The 16636-nt window shown below is 45.3% G+C and overlaps 1 protein-coding gene across 1 annotated transcript in view; it reads right to left on the reverse strand.

The window, feature by feature from the left end:
* Positions 1-15875, reverse strand: part of PKD1L3 (polycystin 1 like 3, transient receptor potential channel interacting) — an 82218-nt gene extending 66343 nt beyond the window's left edge. Inside the window, exons 1-5 of the mRNA XM_081274732.1 lie at positions 15428-15875; positions 13738-13902; positions 13114-13299; positions 9415-9525; positions 6759-6906 (exon numbers count right to left, since the gene is read on the reverse strand). Coding sequence (XP_081130858.1) covers positions 6759-6906; positions 9415-9525; positions 13114-13299; positions 13738-13902; positions 15428-15779 — 962 coding nt within the window. The 5' untranslated portion in view covers positions 15780-15875. The remainder of the gene's footprint in view (positions 1-6758; positions 6907-9414; positions 9526-13113; positions 13300-13737; positions 13903-15427) is intronic.
* Positions 15876-16636: the final 761 nt, after the last annotated feature.

Below are 16636 nucleotides of genomic sequence, written 5' to 3' on the forward strand. Positions count from 1 at the left end.
GGTTCCTCACTGGGAAGTGTTTTGTCCCCTCTCCTTGTTCGTTCTCAGATGGCTCCTTGGGTCCTCCACTTAAACCTCACTTCCTAAGGGAAGCCTCCTTAAACCAAGGACTAAGTCAGACTCCTTTTATGGTCACTGTAGCTTCTTTGCTTCTCCTGGGGGGCACACACGTCTTTTGTGCTTGCTGGCTCTGTGTTATCCTCTGCCAATGGGCTCAGTGAGGACAGTTCCAGGATCTGCCATGCCCCCCCCCCAACAGCTAACAGAATCCACAGAGGCTCAAGTCTCTTTATAAAATGGCACAGCATTTGCCTATAATGTATATACGCCATCCTGTGTACTTGAAAGCATCTCCAGATCACTTAAAATATTAATATAATGTAAATATTATATAGTTATTGTACTATATTTTTATGTTATATTTTATTGTTTTAATTTTTATTAGGGTTTTTTTTCCAAATATTTTCTATCTGGTTGGTTGAGTCTGCAGATACAGATCCATGAATCTGGTGGGCTAACTGGACCTGGGGCCTCCACATACTATCTAGAACATGATTAGTGCTCAAGAAATATTCAGCAAGTGAACATATTTGTGAAAAAGCTTAGAAAGGTAATCCCTTTCCCAGGGATGGAGTAAGCCCATTACAGCCTGTCTCTTCCATTGATTTAAACTACAAGGCTTGGCAGAAGACAAAAACTACCCAAGGATTTAAAAAAGTAAATAACAGTGAGCAGATTGGGAAGAAAGTCAAAATGTGAAGAATGACCCATAAAGATGGTAGTTTCCTGGGTTTTTTTTTTTTTTTTTTTGCTTTTTTTTTCCCTCTCTTGGCTTTGATCCAAAGGTAGCCTAAATCATGAAATGTATAGGGAATAAAGAAAGAGCAAAAACCCCAGGAGAAACCAACCCCTTCTCTGTTTAGGAAGGGGACCAGGACCATGTATGTCTGAGAATACAGGGGAGGTCTCCAGTTTTGCTTTGTTTTGTTTCTTGTTCACCTCTCTTAGACTGTCCCAAGACTATCCCCTCTCTAGGAGCTGCATTAACAGCGTAGGGTAATGCAACTCTAAATCATCAATAGAAAGCACATCTTTCATGGGGTTGGGAATCTCATGAAAATCAAAGGAAGATCAGTAGACAAAGACCAACAACAGGTGGGAGGTGGGGAGGGAGAGGGAAAGTTCTGGGGAGTGATAGTGGCCAAATTATATTGTTACATTGTGTGCATCTACTAATATATAACAACAAATCCCATCATCATGTACAACTATAAATGCACCAATTTAAAAAATATGGGAAGCCAGGCACTAGGCTCATGCCTATAATCCCAGTGGTTTAAGAGGATGAGGCAGGAGGATTGCAAGTTCAAAGCCAGGCAAGGTGCTGAGCAACTCACTGAGACCCTGTCTCTAAATAAAAACAAAATAGGGCTGGGGATGTGGCTCAGTGGTCAAGTGCACCCAAGTTTAATGCCCAGAACAAAAAAAAAAAAAAAGAAAGCCCATCTGTCTGCCCAGAGGAAATACAAATGTACTAGAGAGATGGAGAGAGAATTCCCTAATTCTGTGATTGAACCAGCAAAAAACACAAGCTCATCTTCAAACTGCACATAGACCCCAAAGAAACAGCACAGGCTTTGTGAACTGAACCACAACAAAACCATGACCCTGGGAGGTAAATGCACAGGACAGACTCAAACATCCCTGAAAACTGGACTGACATTGAAACTACTTCAGAACAGGCAACTCAGACATGTGATAGGACCTATCTGGGTCAGTTGCCTGTTAAAACAAAGAAATGTTAAAAATAAACTTCCGGAAGATTTCAGCAAGACCCAGAATTTCAGAACATATTACTCAAAAAATTCAGAATGCAATCCAAAATTATTTGATACATAAAGAACCAAGAAAATGTGACCAAACTTCAGGGGAAAATGAAATCGGAAGTCAGTCTTGAGATGTTGGAATTACCAGATGAGGACTTTAAGTCATGTTATAAGCATGTTCTGTGAGGTCAAAGTAAACCATCTTGAAATGAGTGGAAAGGCATGCATTTCCAGCTGAGAAACAGAAACTACAAAAAAGAACCAGATGGAAATTTTAGAACTGAAAATATACAATATATGAAATAAGAAATTCACTTGATGAGTTCAATAGCAGAATAGAGATGAAAGAGAGAAATGTCATTGAACTTGAAGATAGACCAAGAGAAGTCCAATCTGAAGAACAGAGAGAAAACATTAAATGATCAGATAGGTATGGTGGGATAGGTATGGTGGTACATGACTGTAACCCCAGCATCTCAGGAGGCTGAGGGAGGATAGCATGTTTGAGGCCAGCAGAGGCAACTTAGCAAGACCCTGTCTCAAAATTTTAAAATATCTGGGACTATGACTCACTGGTAGAGCACACCCAGGTTAAATACACAGTAGCAAAAAACAGAGTGTTTACGGGGTAAAAATGGGAGTTCATAACCCACTTGAATCAATCTGTGAAATATGGTATATTAAGAACTATGTAATGTTTTGAACAACCAACAATAAAATTAAAAAAAAAAAAAAAACAGAGTGTTGGCAACCTATGCAACAATATCAAAAGATCTAACCTGTGTGTCATTGGAGCCCCAGAGAGAGGAAATAAGATTCATGTAGAAAAATATATTTGAAGAAATAATGTGGAAACCTCTCAAACATGACAAAAGACATATTTACAGATTTAAGAGGCTCAATGAACCCCAAACAGGGAAATAAAGTAAGTCACACCCATATCTATAATAATCAAACTGCTGAAGTTGAGATAAGGAGAAAATGTCTTGAAAGTAGCCAGAAATAAAAAGATGATATGTTACATACTAAAAAAAAAAAAAAAAAAAGTTTTGAATGACTCTAGATTTCTCAATACAAACTGTGGATGTCAGAAGACACTGAAACATGTCTAAACAGCTGAAAATGATAGAGTTGTCAACATAGATCTCTAGATCCAGAAAAAATATCTTCTAGGAATTAAGGCAAAATAAAGACATTCTCAGGCACACTAAGAGAACTTGTTGCTAGCTAGTCTCCTCTGAAAGAAATGCTATTGGAAGCTCTTCCCAGCTGAAGGGAGATAACAGAAGGACATGTGGAACTTTAGGAATGAAGGAAGAGCACAAGATATGGTAATATGTGGTTGGATGTATAGACTGTTTTTCCCATCTTAAATTCTTTCAAATACAGATGGCTGTTGAAGCGAGTTTTCAGTGTACCTGGATGTCATACCCATGACAAGTACAGCATGCAGGAGTGTGGGTCCTATGGGATAAAGAGGGAGCCTGGTAAGGCTTTAACACTTTACCTAATGGTGTAAAATGTTAACTCTATGTAGACCATGAAAGGTTCAGTATGTATATTGTAAACCCTGCATTAACCACTGAGAGAGTAATGCAAAGAAACACAGCCAAAAGTTAAAGTTAAAATGGAATGCTAAAATCATTCAAATCATCCAAAAGAAGACAGGAAAGGGGAGTAGAAGAAATAAAAACAGGGGGCAAGCAGAAAACAAATTTTAAAATGATGGACCTCAATCTAACTACAGCAGCAATTACATTAATTGTAAGTGGTCTAAATACACCAATGCTTGTGCCTCATTGGCTCTTAAGAAACCAAGACCTAACCGTGTGCTATCCACAAGAAGTCCACTTTAAACATAACCACATGGCCTAATTGAAATAAAGGAATGAAAGATAAATCAGCAAGCACTGAGTTGGACAATATCAGACAATGTAGATTTAAGAACAGGAAAACAGGAACCCTCTGTGGAAATGTGAAGGGTGTATGTATCAGTGATCTATCTGGAAGAAGCCATTTATTCCTTTCTCTGAACTCTGATATCAGCTGAAATTGCCTAGGACTAAAAGGCAGAGAAATGAACCTTTCCTAATTTCTCCCTCAGCAATCCCACCAGAGGGAGAAGAGTGCAAAGTGGTTTTAGAAACTGCTGCCAGCCAAGGGAGATAGGCTCAGAATACAGAGAGGGAGAGGGAGAGGGAGAGGGAGAAGAAGAGGGAGAGGGAGAGGGAGAGGGAGAGGGAGAGGGAGAGGGAGAGGGAGGGAGGAGGGAGAGAGAAAAAGAGGGGGGGAGGGAGACAGAGAGAGAAAACAACTTAAAAATTCATAGTGTGATCCTATATGATGCTAAGACCCAGCATTTCCTTTCTTGGATTTAGATGTAATATATGTACAAAAAGGTGGGCTAGAATGTTGGTAGCCGTACAATTTGTAATAGCCAAAAATGAAACACCATCCAAATGTTTCACCAACACTAGAATGCAAAAAGTTGAAGGATATTTACACTGTAGAATGTTATGCAGCAATGAGAAAAAGAAATCAGAATTATATGTGATATGAACAAATCCAAAAATGTAATTTTGAGCAGAAGTCAAATACAGTGTATTCTCTATGATTCCATTTACTTAAGCTCCAAATGCAGCTTACACTCACCTGTGAGGTTAGGGAATTAGGGCAGGGGTTATCCTTGAGGCTGGACGGGGACTGAGAGGGATGTTGGGAAGGCTGGTCACTTGCCTTTCCCAGTCGGGTAGCTGGTTACATGTGTGTGTTCATTATATAACAAGGGATTAAGCCCTACATTTTTATTCACTTTTCTGTACATTGTACTTCAAAAGAAAGGTTAAAAAAATAGCTCAAGATGCTTGTGGCTCAGTGTTTGCACTCATGGCTAATATTTACCTTTAATAAGATGTAATTTTCTTTGAAGCAAAGCTCACATTTCTGGCCTTTACTCCAAGTATCTAGCTGTATAGAATGCCATAGTCTGTGTCACTTTGTTATGACACTGAGAAGTGGCCCACCAAGTTGGTAGATGAAGCCCTCTGACCAAGCCGGGCAGTGGGATAGAGCGGAAAGAGTGGAGAACTGGGATCACATCTCCTAGGGAATCCACTGGTTACCTGCAGGACCTAAGATCCTGATATCTAACCTAACATCTCAACTAAGCTCCTGGAGTCTTGATTCCCTGGTCCACACAACGGAGATAGAACCGGCCTTGGCAGGGTTGTTATTAGGTTTAAATGATACAATACTGAGGAAGCGTCTGGTATATAATAAACCCAAATATTGTGTTTTTTGTTTAACAGGATACCATTGTGTACTACTTGGCCTATGAAATAAAAGTATTATTCACTTTCATGTAATATTGATATAATTGTAAGAATTAAGGAATCAACTCTGCCAGTTATTTTCTTCTTTGTGGTCTCATATGCTCCTTAAAATTATCCAGTGAGTATAACAACACTAGAAATCATATTAACAACATAGGCCATATAATTCCTGGCCTAAAATCTCTTCTCTGCTCCTCTGTAGTGGATGCTTCAAGTGTGTTGCCCAAGTTCCTCCAGGCCCCACGGCTGAACCCAACTCCAGGGACCCCTTAGTCATAGGAAGATGCCTCACCCCTGGTAACATCCCCTTCCCAGCACATCTGCTTCCAGTGACTGCTCGATTACAGGGGTAAGTGTCCCCTCTCTGGCCTCAACTCAAGAGGCCCATAAGAGCCACCCCACTCGGGTCTCCATGGCATTGGTGGGACGTCGGTGGAGGCTGCTTCCAGTTCCACTTCTCCTCTGCTCCTCTTGGCACCCCTCCCATGTTCCAGTTCAGTGTTTTTCCTGGCTCTCAATCTGCGCACCTTCCTCTGCTCTCCTTAGACCGGCTGGCACAAAGGCCCTCTGGACAGGGGCCCTGGTGAGTTTTCTGGCGTCTCTGGTTTTTCCACATCCCCTGAATACCCAGTAGAATGAGATATTATCAGTCATCGGAGCATGCCACGGCTCTCAGGCCCAGGCTGTCTCCTTCCCTAGACCTGCTGCTCCTGCCTTAGCATTCTGGCCCCCAACCCAAAGGACTTCCACTCCAGAGTCCTTTCTGAGCTTCACCTTCTGTCACCTTCCTCTGTGCCTCCCCAAACATCCTGTGTACACTAGGTCACTCTAAGGCTTGTGTTGTCTTGTGAATTACGGGTCTCCCACAAGTTCCTCAGCTGTGTGTAAGCGGCAGCTCTGAATGAGGATGAAATAATGGTGTCAACCCCCCAATCTGCCAGTGGGTGGCGCTTGGTTACCCAATACAGAACTTGAACAAACTGCCTTGTGTAAATTTGTCCCCTAAGGCCCATGATATAATCTCAGAAATGCAGAAAGCTTTTCTTAATAGAGAAACGAAGATTCCACTGTATAAATGAATACAAGGACCAAAGAACATCAAGCAGGAAGGCAGCTCCTCAAGGAGGATTTCTGACTTCCAAGACACCATTTCCACTTGAGGCTGGAGTCTCCCCCTCAACTCACGTATATATCTGCAGCGGACCTGGAGAGTCGGATATTAAAATCCCTTTTTCTTAGACTAATAAGGAGTTATTCAAAAGGAGGAGTTGGTATAACATGTGAAAGAAAAGCAGAGTGACATCCACACAAAGCATGTGACTTCTGTGTACTTAGAGTCCATGCCCTATCGAAAATTGAGAAGCAAGACTGCTGGCGTTGACAAGAGAGCATCTGAGATATGACCTCAATGTTAGAAGCCAGGTGGGTAGCTTTGAGATCCCACAAACTTTTACATGAAATACCAGCAAAGTCAACCCATACCAGAAAAGTCACCCAGCCCAAGAACCATGAGTCACTAAGTTCTTGGTGGGGGGGGTGCTTATTACATGGCAACAACTGACTGATACAATCCGACTCCAGGCTCAGAGAGTCCTCTTACCTGGGAGGGTAGTAGGGATCAAGAGTGAGGCCATCTCCCATGCTGAGTATACAGGACAGATTTCCAATGTAGGGAGAGAGGAGCCATGTCAAGGAGATGGTGACATTGTCAAAGATGAAACTCCCATTTGTCACCACCAGTCGCAGGCCTGCAGATCCAAACATAAGACACCCAGTGCTCTTGCAAAGCAAAGTTGCACATTTCTGCTTAAAACCTACCCTATTCTACCACTTGACCTTTATTTTTATATGGGACATTTAAAGTTTATTTTTGGTTTTAAAAGTTCTTTAAAATTTTATTTCCATTCAAAGATAGTATGAGTGTGACATGTATAAAGGGCACAGAATGAAAAGCCAGCCTCCCCTGTCTTCCTGTCCCTCAGCTCTGGTTCTCTGCCAGAGCAGCCATAGCTACCAGCCCAGGTTCACCTTCCAGAGACAGCTGCACACACAGCACACAGTCGTACTTTATTTACATACATGGTGCCTGCTGAATTCACTGTTCAGCACCTTGACTTTTCTTCACTTAGCACACCTGAGATTGCTCTGTAGGACCACAGTTAGAGCTGCCTTGTTCTTTTTAATAGCTGCACAGTGTACCCTGACTTATAAAGCCAAGATTCTATCCCAATGATTTTATGATGGTTAAAAAGACAAAAGGCAAAACCCCTTTAAGAAACTCTACTTGGCTAAGGTGGCAGATGAATCATGTAAGCTACTTAGTGCACATTAAATTTTATAAAACCTTGAACTTCAAAACTTGGCACAGAGGATGGGGTGAGGGAAGTGACTTAACTGTGGCTCCCCAAGGCCCTGGGCTAATCCAGGCACTGCAATCTTTCAGTGCTTGGCACTGTAATGTCAGTGGAAAGGATCTTCTGGAGCTGGTCTGAAAGCCATCAAGGCCTGATTCAGAGTTTTCTGAAGATGCTCAGGATGCAGCTAGGCCCTCTGAATATAGTCAGCAGGGCACCAGATAAAGTCCCTTCCTTCACAAATCAGAAACCGTGAGCAGAACACACTGGTTCACAAGGGAGCAGGATGTTCAAAATCAGGGTAGGGGCAGGAAATCTGGTCCACATTGTCGTCAGATCCAGCATACCCTTGTGCTCTAAGTGACACATTTGTCTAGCGACAGCAATGCTGCAGCTGGCATATCTCCAAGGGGCACCCTTTGTCCACTAGCAAAACCACCAAATGGTAATTGCTGCCAAAACACATGGCCCTCTCCCCAGAAAACAGAATGGACACATCTTACTTGCTCTTGATTACCCCAGGCACATTCAGCAAACTCACGACGCTGGTAAAACCTGTCTTTACTGCCACCCTCCCTTTTCTGCTCCCTGTCATCTGTGGATCCTCCCTCCTTCTTCTGTCCTAGATGTCCCCTGGCGACCCCAGCATTCCTTGGCTCATCTTTTCCCTTCAGAGCTCTTGTCCCTATTGCTTGTGTCCACAGTAGAAGCTGTTGTTCTATGTGATTTGTCAGATGGTGGCTCAGGGTGGTTTCACAGCCTTAAGGGAAGCTGGTACTTTCCCACCCTGTTTATGGGATGCAACCACTTTAGAGGGCAATGCCTGTTACCTTTAAAATGCACACACACTGTGATCCAGCACTCCCACTGGTAGGGATCTCTCCTCTAAAAATTTTTTTAAAAAATAACTAAGTTGTAGACCACTATGTTTCACATGATATATTTTTATAAAAAATATAGGCAAGTACATTCATACATAGCCATGTCTATGCAAACATTTTAAAAAGCAGGAAAGTTTCTATTCTAAATAATTAATAGTTTTTCCTTATGGGGAACAGGATTGTCAAATTGAAGGGAATATTTTTTTTCCTTCTTAATTTATAAAGCTTTTATTTTTTCTAAATTTCTTTAGTTGTAGATGGACACAATATCTTTATTTACTTATTTTTATGTGGTGCTGAGGATTGAACCCAGGGCCTCATGCATGCGATGCAAGTGCTCTACCACTGAGCTACAACCTCAGCCCCTATAAAGCTTTTATAAATTGTGATATTGTGAATTGATTTTTGTGGCTTTCACAATTTGTACGTTTAAAAATATTTATTTGGTTTTTAGTTGTAGTTGGACACAATACCTTTATTTATTTATTTTTATGTGGTGCTGAGGGTCGAACCCAGAGCCTTGCACGTGCTAGGTGAGAGCTCTGCCGCTGAGCCACAACCCCAGCCCTCAAGATTTGTACTTTTTAAAGTGAGAGATCCTTTGGTTCCTTCCAAATCAAGCAACCTGAAATTTAATGAAGGGTCCTGGGGTTAACACTTCTTTTTTTTTTCTGTTTAACTTCTGCAGTAGGAGCTGCAAATGTTTTACCCTAAGAAGCCAGCTTGGGGGTTGGGGGGGTCAAGCTACAGGGAAGCTGTTTTGGTAAGGAAGCCTCTCAGCACCCACATAGGAACTGCTGTGCTTCCTCCAGGGGGAAGCTGGACATGCTATGGACATAAGAACCATTCCAGTGGCTGGGGATGTGACTCAAGGGTAACATGCTCGCCTGGCATGTGTGGGGTGCTGGATTCGATCCTCAGCACCACATAAAAATAAAATAAAGTTTTGTGTCAGCCAAACCTGAAAAATAAATATTAAAAAAAAGAACCATTCCTACACCCAAGCAAGAGGGGGACTCACCTTCCCGGCATTGGTACTGCACCCATAGGTAGCTGCCCTGAGTGGGGCACAGATCTCCAAAGTAGGTCTCATCTGCTGCTACCTGGCATGCCTGCAGCCCCTGGCACTGGCCTGGGAAGCATCCAAGTCCCAGCAGCAACGGGGATGATGTGCAAGACACAAGGACAGACATCAGCAGAGATTGGTTACTATTCATCCATTCCTTTACCTGCCACCCACCCACCCAACAAACAACCATTGGCATCTGCCAAAGACCAGGCACTGGGTGAGGTAAGGGGACAGGAAGGTAAGATTCCTGACCATTAGCAGCTCAGGTCTGGAGCATTGGTTAAACTTCAGCATGCCTCAGATCCTCCAGAGGGCTTGTGAAGTCATGTAATTCCAAAGCCTACCCTCAGTGATTTGGATTCAGTAGGTCTGGGTGAGACCTAAGATCCTGCTTTTCTAACAAGCTCCCAGGTGATGTCAATACTGCTGGTCTACAGACCACACTTTGAGAACCACTGGCCCACCAGCACCTAGACAGATGGTCTAAAGTAGAAGCCTACAGCCTGGGAGTCAACAAGAGGGGGCAAGATTAGGAATCCTGTGTCTATCGGGGATCCATATGCCTGCAAAAGGGAAGAGCATGGAGACCCCACACCAGGATCATCTGACACCTCTCCCTCCTGCCCATGTATTAGAAGCCTGCAAAGCAGCCTGAGAGAGAGGGTCAGGCAGGCCCTGTGGCCCGAGAATATCCTCGGGCTTTGAATGACAGTGCCTGTACATCCAGGTTCTCCTTTGCCACTCAAAAACCTATGCTTGCTCTAGACTTTAAACTTCTAAGTACCTATGTGTTTGCTTAGCCAGGGAAGGGAAAAACCCCACTGGATTGCCACATGCCCCCTTGGGCCTGAATTCCTCCCCTGTGCTCTCTGTTTCCTGTACCTGGTTTTTACCCAGGCGTCCATCACTCCCCAGCCTACATCTCCCGCGCTACTGTCTCTGGAGAGGGTCAGGCTCCTCCTACACCAAGGTGAGGTCTTGATCCCTGATATGGGCTAAATTGTGTTCCCCAGAAAGATATATTGAAGTCCTAACCTTTGGAACTTGTGAATGGGACCTTATTTGGAAATAGGGTCTTCACAGATGTCATTAAGTTAAGATGAGGTCATTAGGGTGAGCTCTTAATCCGATACTGGTGTCCTTGCAGGATGAGGGAAATTTGGGCAACAAGACACACAGGGAGAAAACACCATGTGGAAATGGAAGCAGAGACTGGAACAATGTATCCAAAACCCAAGAGTGGCAAGGAGTGCCCTCTACAGCTCTCAGAGGAAGCACAGCCCTGCTGGCACCTTCGTTTTGGACTTCCTGCCTCCAGAACTGTGAGAGGATAGATTTCTGTTGTTCAAAGCCCTGCAGTATGCAGGACTCCATTTTGGCAGCCTTAGGACACTCATCAGCTCTTTCTCTCCACATCCTTGCTGCTGCTCCCCACTCTCTTGGCCTCCTTCTCTGCATACCCACCCACCCACCCACCTCCAGACCCAGAAGGCCCAAGCCATGGTCATCCTGGTTTCCCATCAGTGGCCAACCCCATGTGTCTCTAGAATCCACACTTTTCTCCCCATTGGCCCGGGGACCACTTGCCTCTAGCACCTGGGCCTCTCCATCTTCCAGCCCCCACCTGAACTCACAGCCACCTGAGGGTGTCTCTAAAACAAACTCCATGTCCCTCTTCTGCTCAGATCCTCCAGTGCTTTCCAGTGTCACTGGGATCGAGTCCAGGGTCCTTGGGCAGGTCCCCTTCTCACCTATGCTGGAACTGGCTGCACACTTTGCAGTCCCTGCACCACTGAGCCCTCTGCCTGCAGGGCTTTGCACACGCCCTCCCATTCCCCAAGCCCCCACCTGTGCTTTTCCTGGTCACCTCCTGCCTCATCGCCAATAGAAAGTTGGCTGGTTATTGGACCCTTAGCCCCAAGGTACCTGCTCACCCTTGCCCCATGACCCAAGCTTGCCTAACCCTGCTCCATATTGCAGGGGCCCACATTTCTCAAAGTCCCTAGTCCACTGGTTCCCAGGTAAGCCTGGCCACGTAGGCCATGGTGGAAGAGAGCTTGTTCATTTCCAACCGCTACTAGAACACATTACTATAAACTTAGCAGCTTAAAACAACATAGATTTATTATCTCACAGTTTTGGGGGTGAGAAGTTTGCCTGGGCTGGGCTGGGCTCTACTTTGGGTATTACAGAGCTGAAATCAGCAGGGCCACTCTCCTTTTTGAAGACTCTGGGAAGAGTCAGATTCTGACATTATTTTTGTTGGCAGAATTCAGCTCCCAGATCCTGGAGGTTTCTCTTGCATGTGGCCCTGCACTTCCGAAGCCAGAAGCAGCACATCAATTCTGTCTCACTGCTGGACTCTCTCTGACTTCTCCTCCCACTCTCTCTTCTGCTTCTAGCTAGAGAAAGCTCTCTGCTTTTAAGGGCTTACATGTTCAGATTATGCCCAACTGGATAATCCCAGATAATCTCCCTTGCCTAACACCAGTTGACTAGCAATTTAGTCACATCTGCAGAGCCCCTGTGCTCTGTCAGTTAACACACTCACAGGCATGGTGTCTCCCCAGGCCATAGGTCCAGGGATCAGGGTAATGTGACAACCCTTGTTTGGCTTCTCAGAAATTCCATGACTCAGGAACCAATTCCTTGCATTAAATTCCCTCTGTAGAAAGACACAGGGTAACATTGTGGGTTTTTTTTCCTTCCTTCTTTCCTATCTGTCTTTCTTCCTTTTCTTTTTTCAAGACAGGGTCTCACTATGTTCAAGACAGGTTGGCCTCAAACTTCCAGAGTCCTCCTTAGCCTCCCAAGTTGCTGAGACTACAGGTATGTGACACTGCACCCGGCTCAAAACATTTGTAAGAATTGGTTTTTTGAGTTGTGTGGGGTGTGTGTGTGTGTGTGTGTGTGTGTGTGTTACTAGGGACCAAACCCAGAGACTTAGATATGTGACACATGTGTTCTAGCGCTAATCTACAACCCTAGCTCCCTAGTGTGATTTCTGATGCAACCCGGTTAGAGACACCCCTCAATCTGAGTTAGGAACTGCATGTGTACTGGACTGCAGAGTAGCACTATGCATGAGCAAATCTGTAGTGTCTTTTGCTCCCTTATGATGTAGCACTTATCACACTATAGTTAATCACCAACACCAACACATATGTCTCCCCCTGGACTTTGAGCTCTTCAGAAAACAGATTGATTCATCCCTGTATCCACACAGCCCAGGATAGTGCATAGCACAATATTGGTTCTCAATAAATGTTTATTGGTCAAATGAATGGGCAAGTGACTAGGGCAGGTAGATATAGATGGATTTGGGGGGCCCTCAGGATCTCCTCCAGTGAGGTACAGGGCTCTCCTCTAGAGTGTTCCCTGGATGTAGCTGCCATGTCTCCAAAACTTGCAGGAGAGCCTTTGAGAGGACCTCCCTGTCTGTCCCGGTGTGCCTTGGTGAAGGGATCTCATGCATCAGCCTGTCCAGCTGAGGCCTTTCCTCCTTGGGGCCACAGTCAGGATTGCTGAAACAACGAGGAGAGTCACAGAGAACCAGGAAGTGGGTCCAGCATAGCCTCTACCCATACCTGCTCCAAGGATAGTGAGGGCCATGCTATAGACCCAGGAGGTGGGAGGAGCCAGGGGCCCTACCTGCCACCTCATCCTTGACGCTGACCCAGCTGCAATCCTTCTCCAGATCCGAAGGAGGCAGGTCTTCTTGGGTACAATAATGGGGGGTCTGGCGCCCATAGAAGGCATCCTGGATCTGGATGACCTCTCCTGAGCCGCAGTGCATGGTGGCATTGAGGCCACCACAGGCCAGGCTCTGACCAACCCCTGTGGCAAAGGGAAGGTGATGCTTTAGGGGGTTCACAGTGAGATGGAGAGCAGCTGGACAGGGCTGTGCGGTGCCAGGACAGGGGAGAGAGCAGGGAGCTGCAGAGAGGAAGCAAGACACAGAGATGCAGAGCACCCGGGTTGGGGGGCATGGGAGACAAAAGGAGAAAGCCCTGGATAAACAGAGGCGGGATCAGAAAAAGACTAATAAGCTCTTAAACAGGGGGACAGGGAGATGGAGCAACGGCACCAAGGAGAAAGGGGGACGGGAACACCACAGAAGTACAGGGAGAGACAGAGAAGGAGAACAGGGGGAGAGGAGAGGGGAGACCAAGAGAAGCCAGAGGCCAAGAAGGAAGGGAAGCTGAAGAAGAGGGAGGAGAGCTGAGCGGGCAGGCAGAGGCCGGGAGGAGGGAGCCCCAGACAGGGCCAGCTCACCAAACTCGCAGACAAAGGCCAAGGCCTGGGTGCAGTCATCAGAGGCAGCCCACTGTGAGGAAGGGCCTCTCCCGATGTAGCCACAGGTGTCAGGGGCAGGTGTGGCCTGCCCTTGCTGCCAGTTGCTGTAGCTCACATTTGAAGTGTCCAACCAGGTCCCGGGCCCTGGGATGGGAACATGGCGGCTAGGATTGGCGGGAACCCCTCTTCTCTACGTGGAGGGCTTGCCCCAGCTCAAGTCCTGGGATGCCATAGATGCTTAGCCAACATAGGTGGGTAAAGGCTCTCGTCCCCATACTAGAAGAGGGGCATAGCCTTGCCATTAGCTTCCAACAATCAGACATAAGAACCCGGACACCAGAGTGCACAGCCCGTAGAGGGTGGTCCAACTCAATTAACGATGCTCCCCTTTCATTTTAGATCATTTCCCATGATCAGAGAGAGAGCCCAGGAGGGTGCCGTGGATGTTCACAGGTGTTCTACGCACTAGCAGGGTTCTGGTCAGATGCATGTGGCTGAGTTAAGATGCAAGCAGTTTGAATCATTTCAGGACCCCTCAGCACCTTGAAAAGCCTGCTGCAGCCCTTGAAGAGGTAGGGTGTGTGTGTGTGTGTGTGTGTGTGTGTGTGTGTGAGAGAGAGAGAGAGAGAGAGAGAGAGAGAGAGAGAGAGAGAGAGAGAGAGAGAGAGAAGAGTCTCAAAGATATTCGTGAGCTCTAAAATATAAGAAAAATTTACTAGTAAGACTTGGAGAGTATAATTATCCATTTTAAAAAGAAAATAAATCCATGCAACAATTTTTTAAAGCTTCAAGTGCTATAAAGTGGTGCAAAATGCAAATATCTTCCCTCTCCCAACCTACAAAACTGCTCCCACTATTAGGTTTTTTGTAAATTGTTCCTAATGAATCTTAAGCACATATCAGTATTTATGAGTGTCTGAAATCCAATTGTGTAAACAGTATCATATTGCTCACAGTGTTCCAGCTCCTCTTTCACAACTAACATTACATCTTGCAGGTTGCTACATATCAACCTAGTAGACCTACATCATTTTCTGAAACTGCTATACAGTATCCCTTAGGGGACCTTAGTAGACCTGGCTCCCTTAGCTGCATGAAAATTATGTTTGAAACAGAAGTTCACAGCTGTGCCAGGATGCAGCAGGAGCCCCACACATGAGAGCAGAGATAGTCTCTAAAAGGACCATTAAGATGAGACCATCTAATGTGAACAGAGCTGTGCTGAGCACTTGGCCTGCTTTCATTTCCTAACAACTGGGGAAAAGCATTGAATGCACTTTGAAAATAGCTATCTCATTATTTTTGGAGACTGTTTTCTCATTTGTAAAATGAGGAGGATGACAATTTTCTCATTTTTATCGTATGGATCAGCATGATAATGGCCATGAAGCACTCAGGATAGTGTCCAGCACCATTCTAGCAAGAAACTTAAGAAGTTCTAACTGGCATTAATATTAGGTACATGCAGAGCTGGGGATGCAGCTCAGGGGTAGAGTGATTGCCAGCATGTGTGAGGCCTTAGGTTCAATCCCCAGCACTGGTGGGGGTGGAAGTGCATGCAAAGAAATGGACATTTCTAGACTGTCAGCTTTGTGGCTGGACTCTGTGCTGGGTCCTGTACGTGAATTATTTTATTTGATTCACATAAAACAACTATCCCAGCGCCTACCTCCTGGGGTTCCATTGTGCGCCGAGGTCCCTGTGAGTCCGATCCACCATTCTCTGTCCTGGGAGATGTGCATCTGAAGAAATCGCTGGGTACTTTCGTCACGAATGAAGACCAAATGGCCTCCCTGCCCTTCGCACCAGCTCTGGGCACCACGGAAGGTGTGTCCAAGTGACACAAATTCATAACAAGCATCTCTGAAGGCCACTTGGCTCTTAGAGCAAAAGCTGCCCTCTTCTGGATTAGCAATGATGGCCCTCAGCCTCAGAGCCAGCCCCAGGAGTAGCAAGTGTGCCACACTCATGATGGAACCACTGCTGGAACCGATGGCTGAGCTTGCTCTGGGGCCTTTCATACTCTGGGGCCTTTACAACCATCTGCCATCCATCATCCCTTCTTTTCTTGCATGAACAACAACAGCTCTTTTTGTTTAAAAAAACAAAGACTCAAGGTGAATGTGTCTGCATTTTTGCTTCACCCCGCTCTTTGTTCATGGCCTGTTCGGAAGCTGGCTGATTCACAGAGATCTTCTGGAGAGAGATCAAGCAGTTCTATCACCTGTGTGCTTGTCATCTGGTCACCTGTTGGCGCTTGATAAAAGCTCCTTGTTATTCATGCTATGCTGTTACCTGAGGGCCAGACGTCTCAGGATAAGCCATCAGCATGTGGGTGATATGTGATACAAGAAAACTGGCAGGAAAGTTAAGTGTTATGGGACAGCAAAAAACTACCCAGGGCTCAGATGCCATCCTGTTGTCCAGAGCAGCAGCTGCGCTCGAGTGATAACGGCCCTCTCCCCTCATGGCTGACGTCCTAGTGGACAACTGGGCCCTTCTGATTCATCACATCTTCACTCATTCTCTTTCACTTGCTGGAGAATAAAAATGGCCTACAAAATTTATTTGATTTCATCACAAAAATAAACTATTCAAAACAGACCTGCCCACCCTTACCCACTACCTAAGGCCTTCACTGGGTTTCCAGGGTTCATGGTCAAATTCGAACTTCTTAGCTTTGTATAAAGTCTCTGTAGAGCCTGGGCCCTGACAAGATTTCCAAACACACCCCTCTAAATGTGGCTTTCTCTCTCCCTGCAGAGGAAAAGTATAAATTGATATGATAGCTGGCAGTGTGACAATATCTATCAAGATTTTAAAAGCACAAACTCTATAAGGCAGCAAGTCCACTTCTGGAATTTTACCCACAGATCAT

Source organism: Spermophilus citellus (genome assembly GCF_964194105.1).
Source record: "Spermophilus citellus genome assembly, chromosome: 18".
NCBI lineage: Eukaryota > Metazoa > Chordata > Mammalia > Rodentia > Sciuridae > Spermophilus > Spermophilus citellus.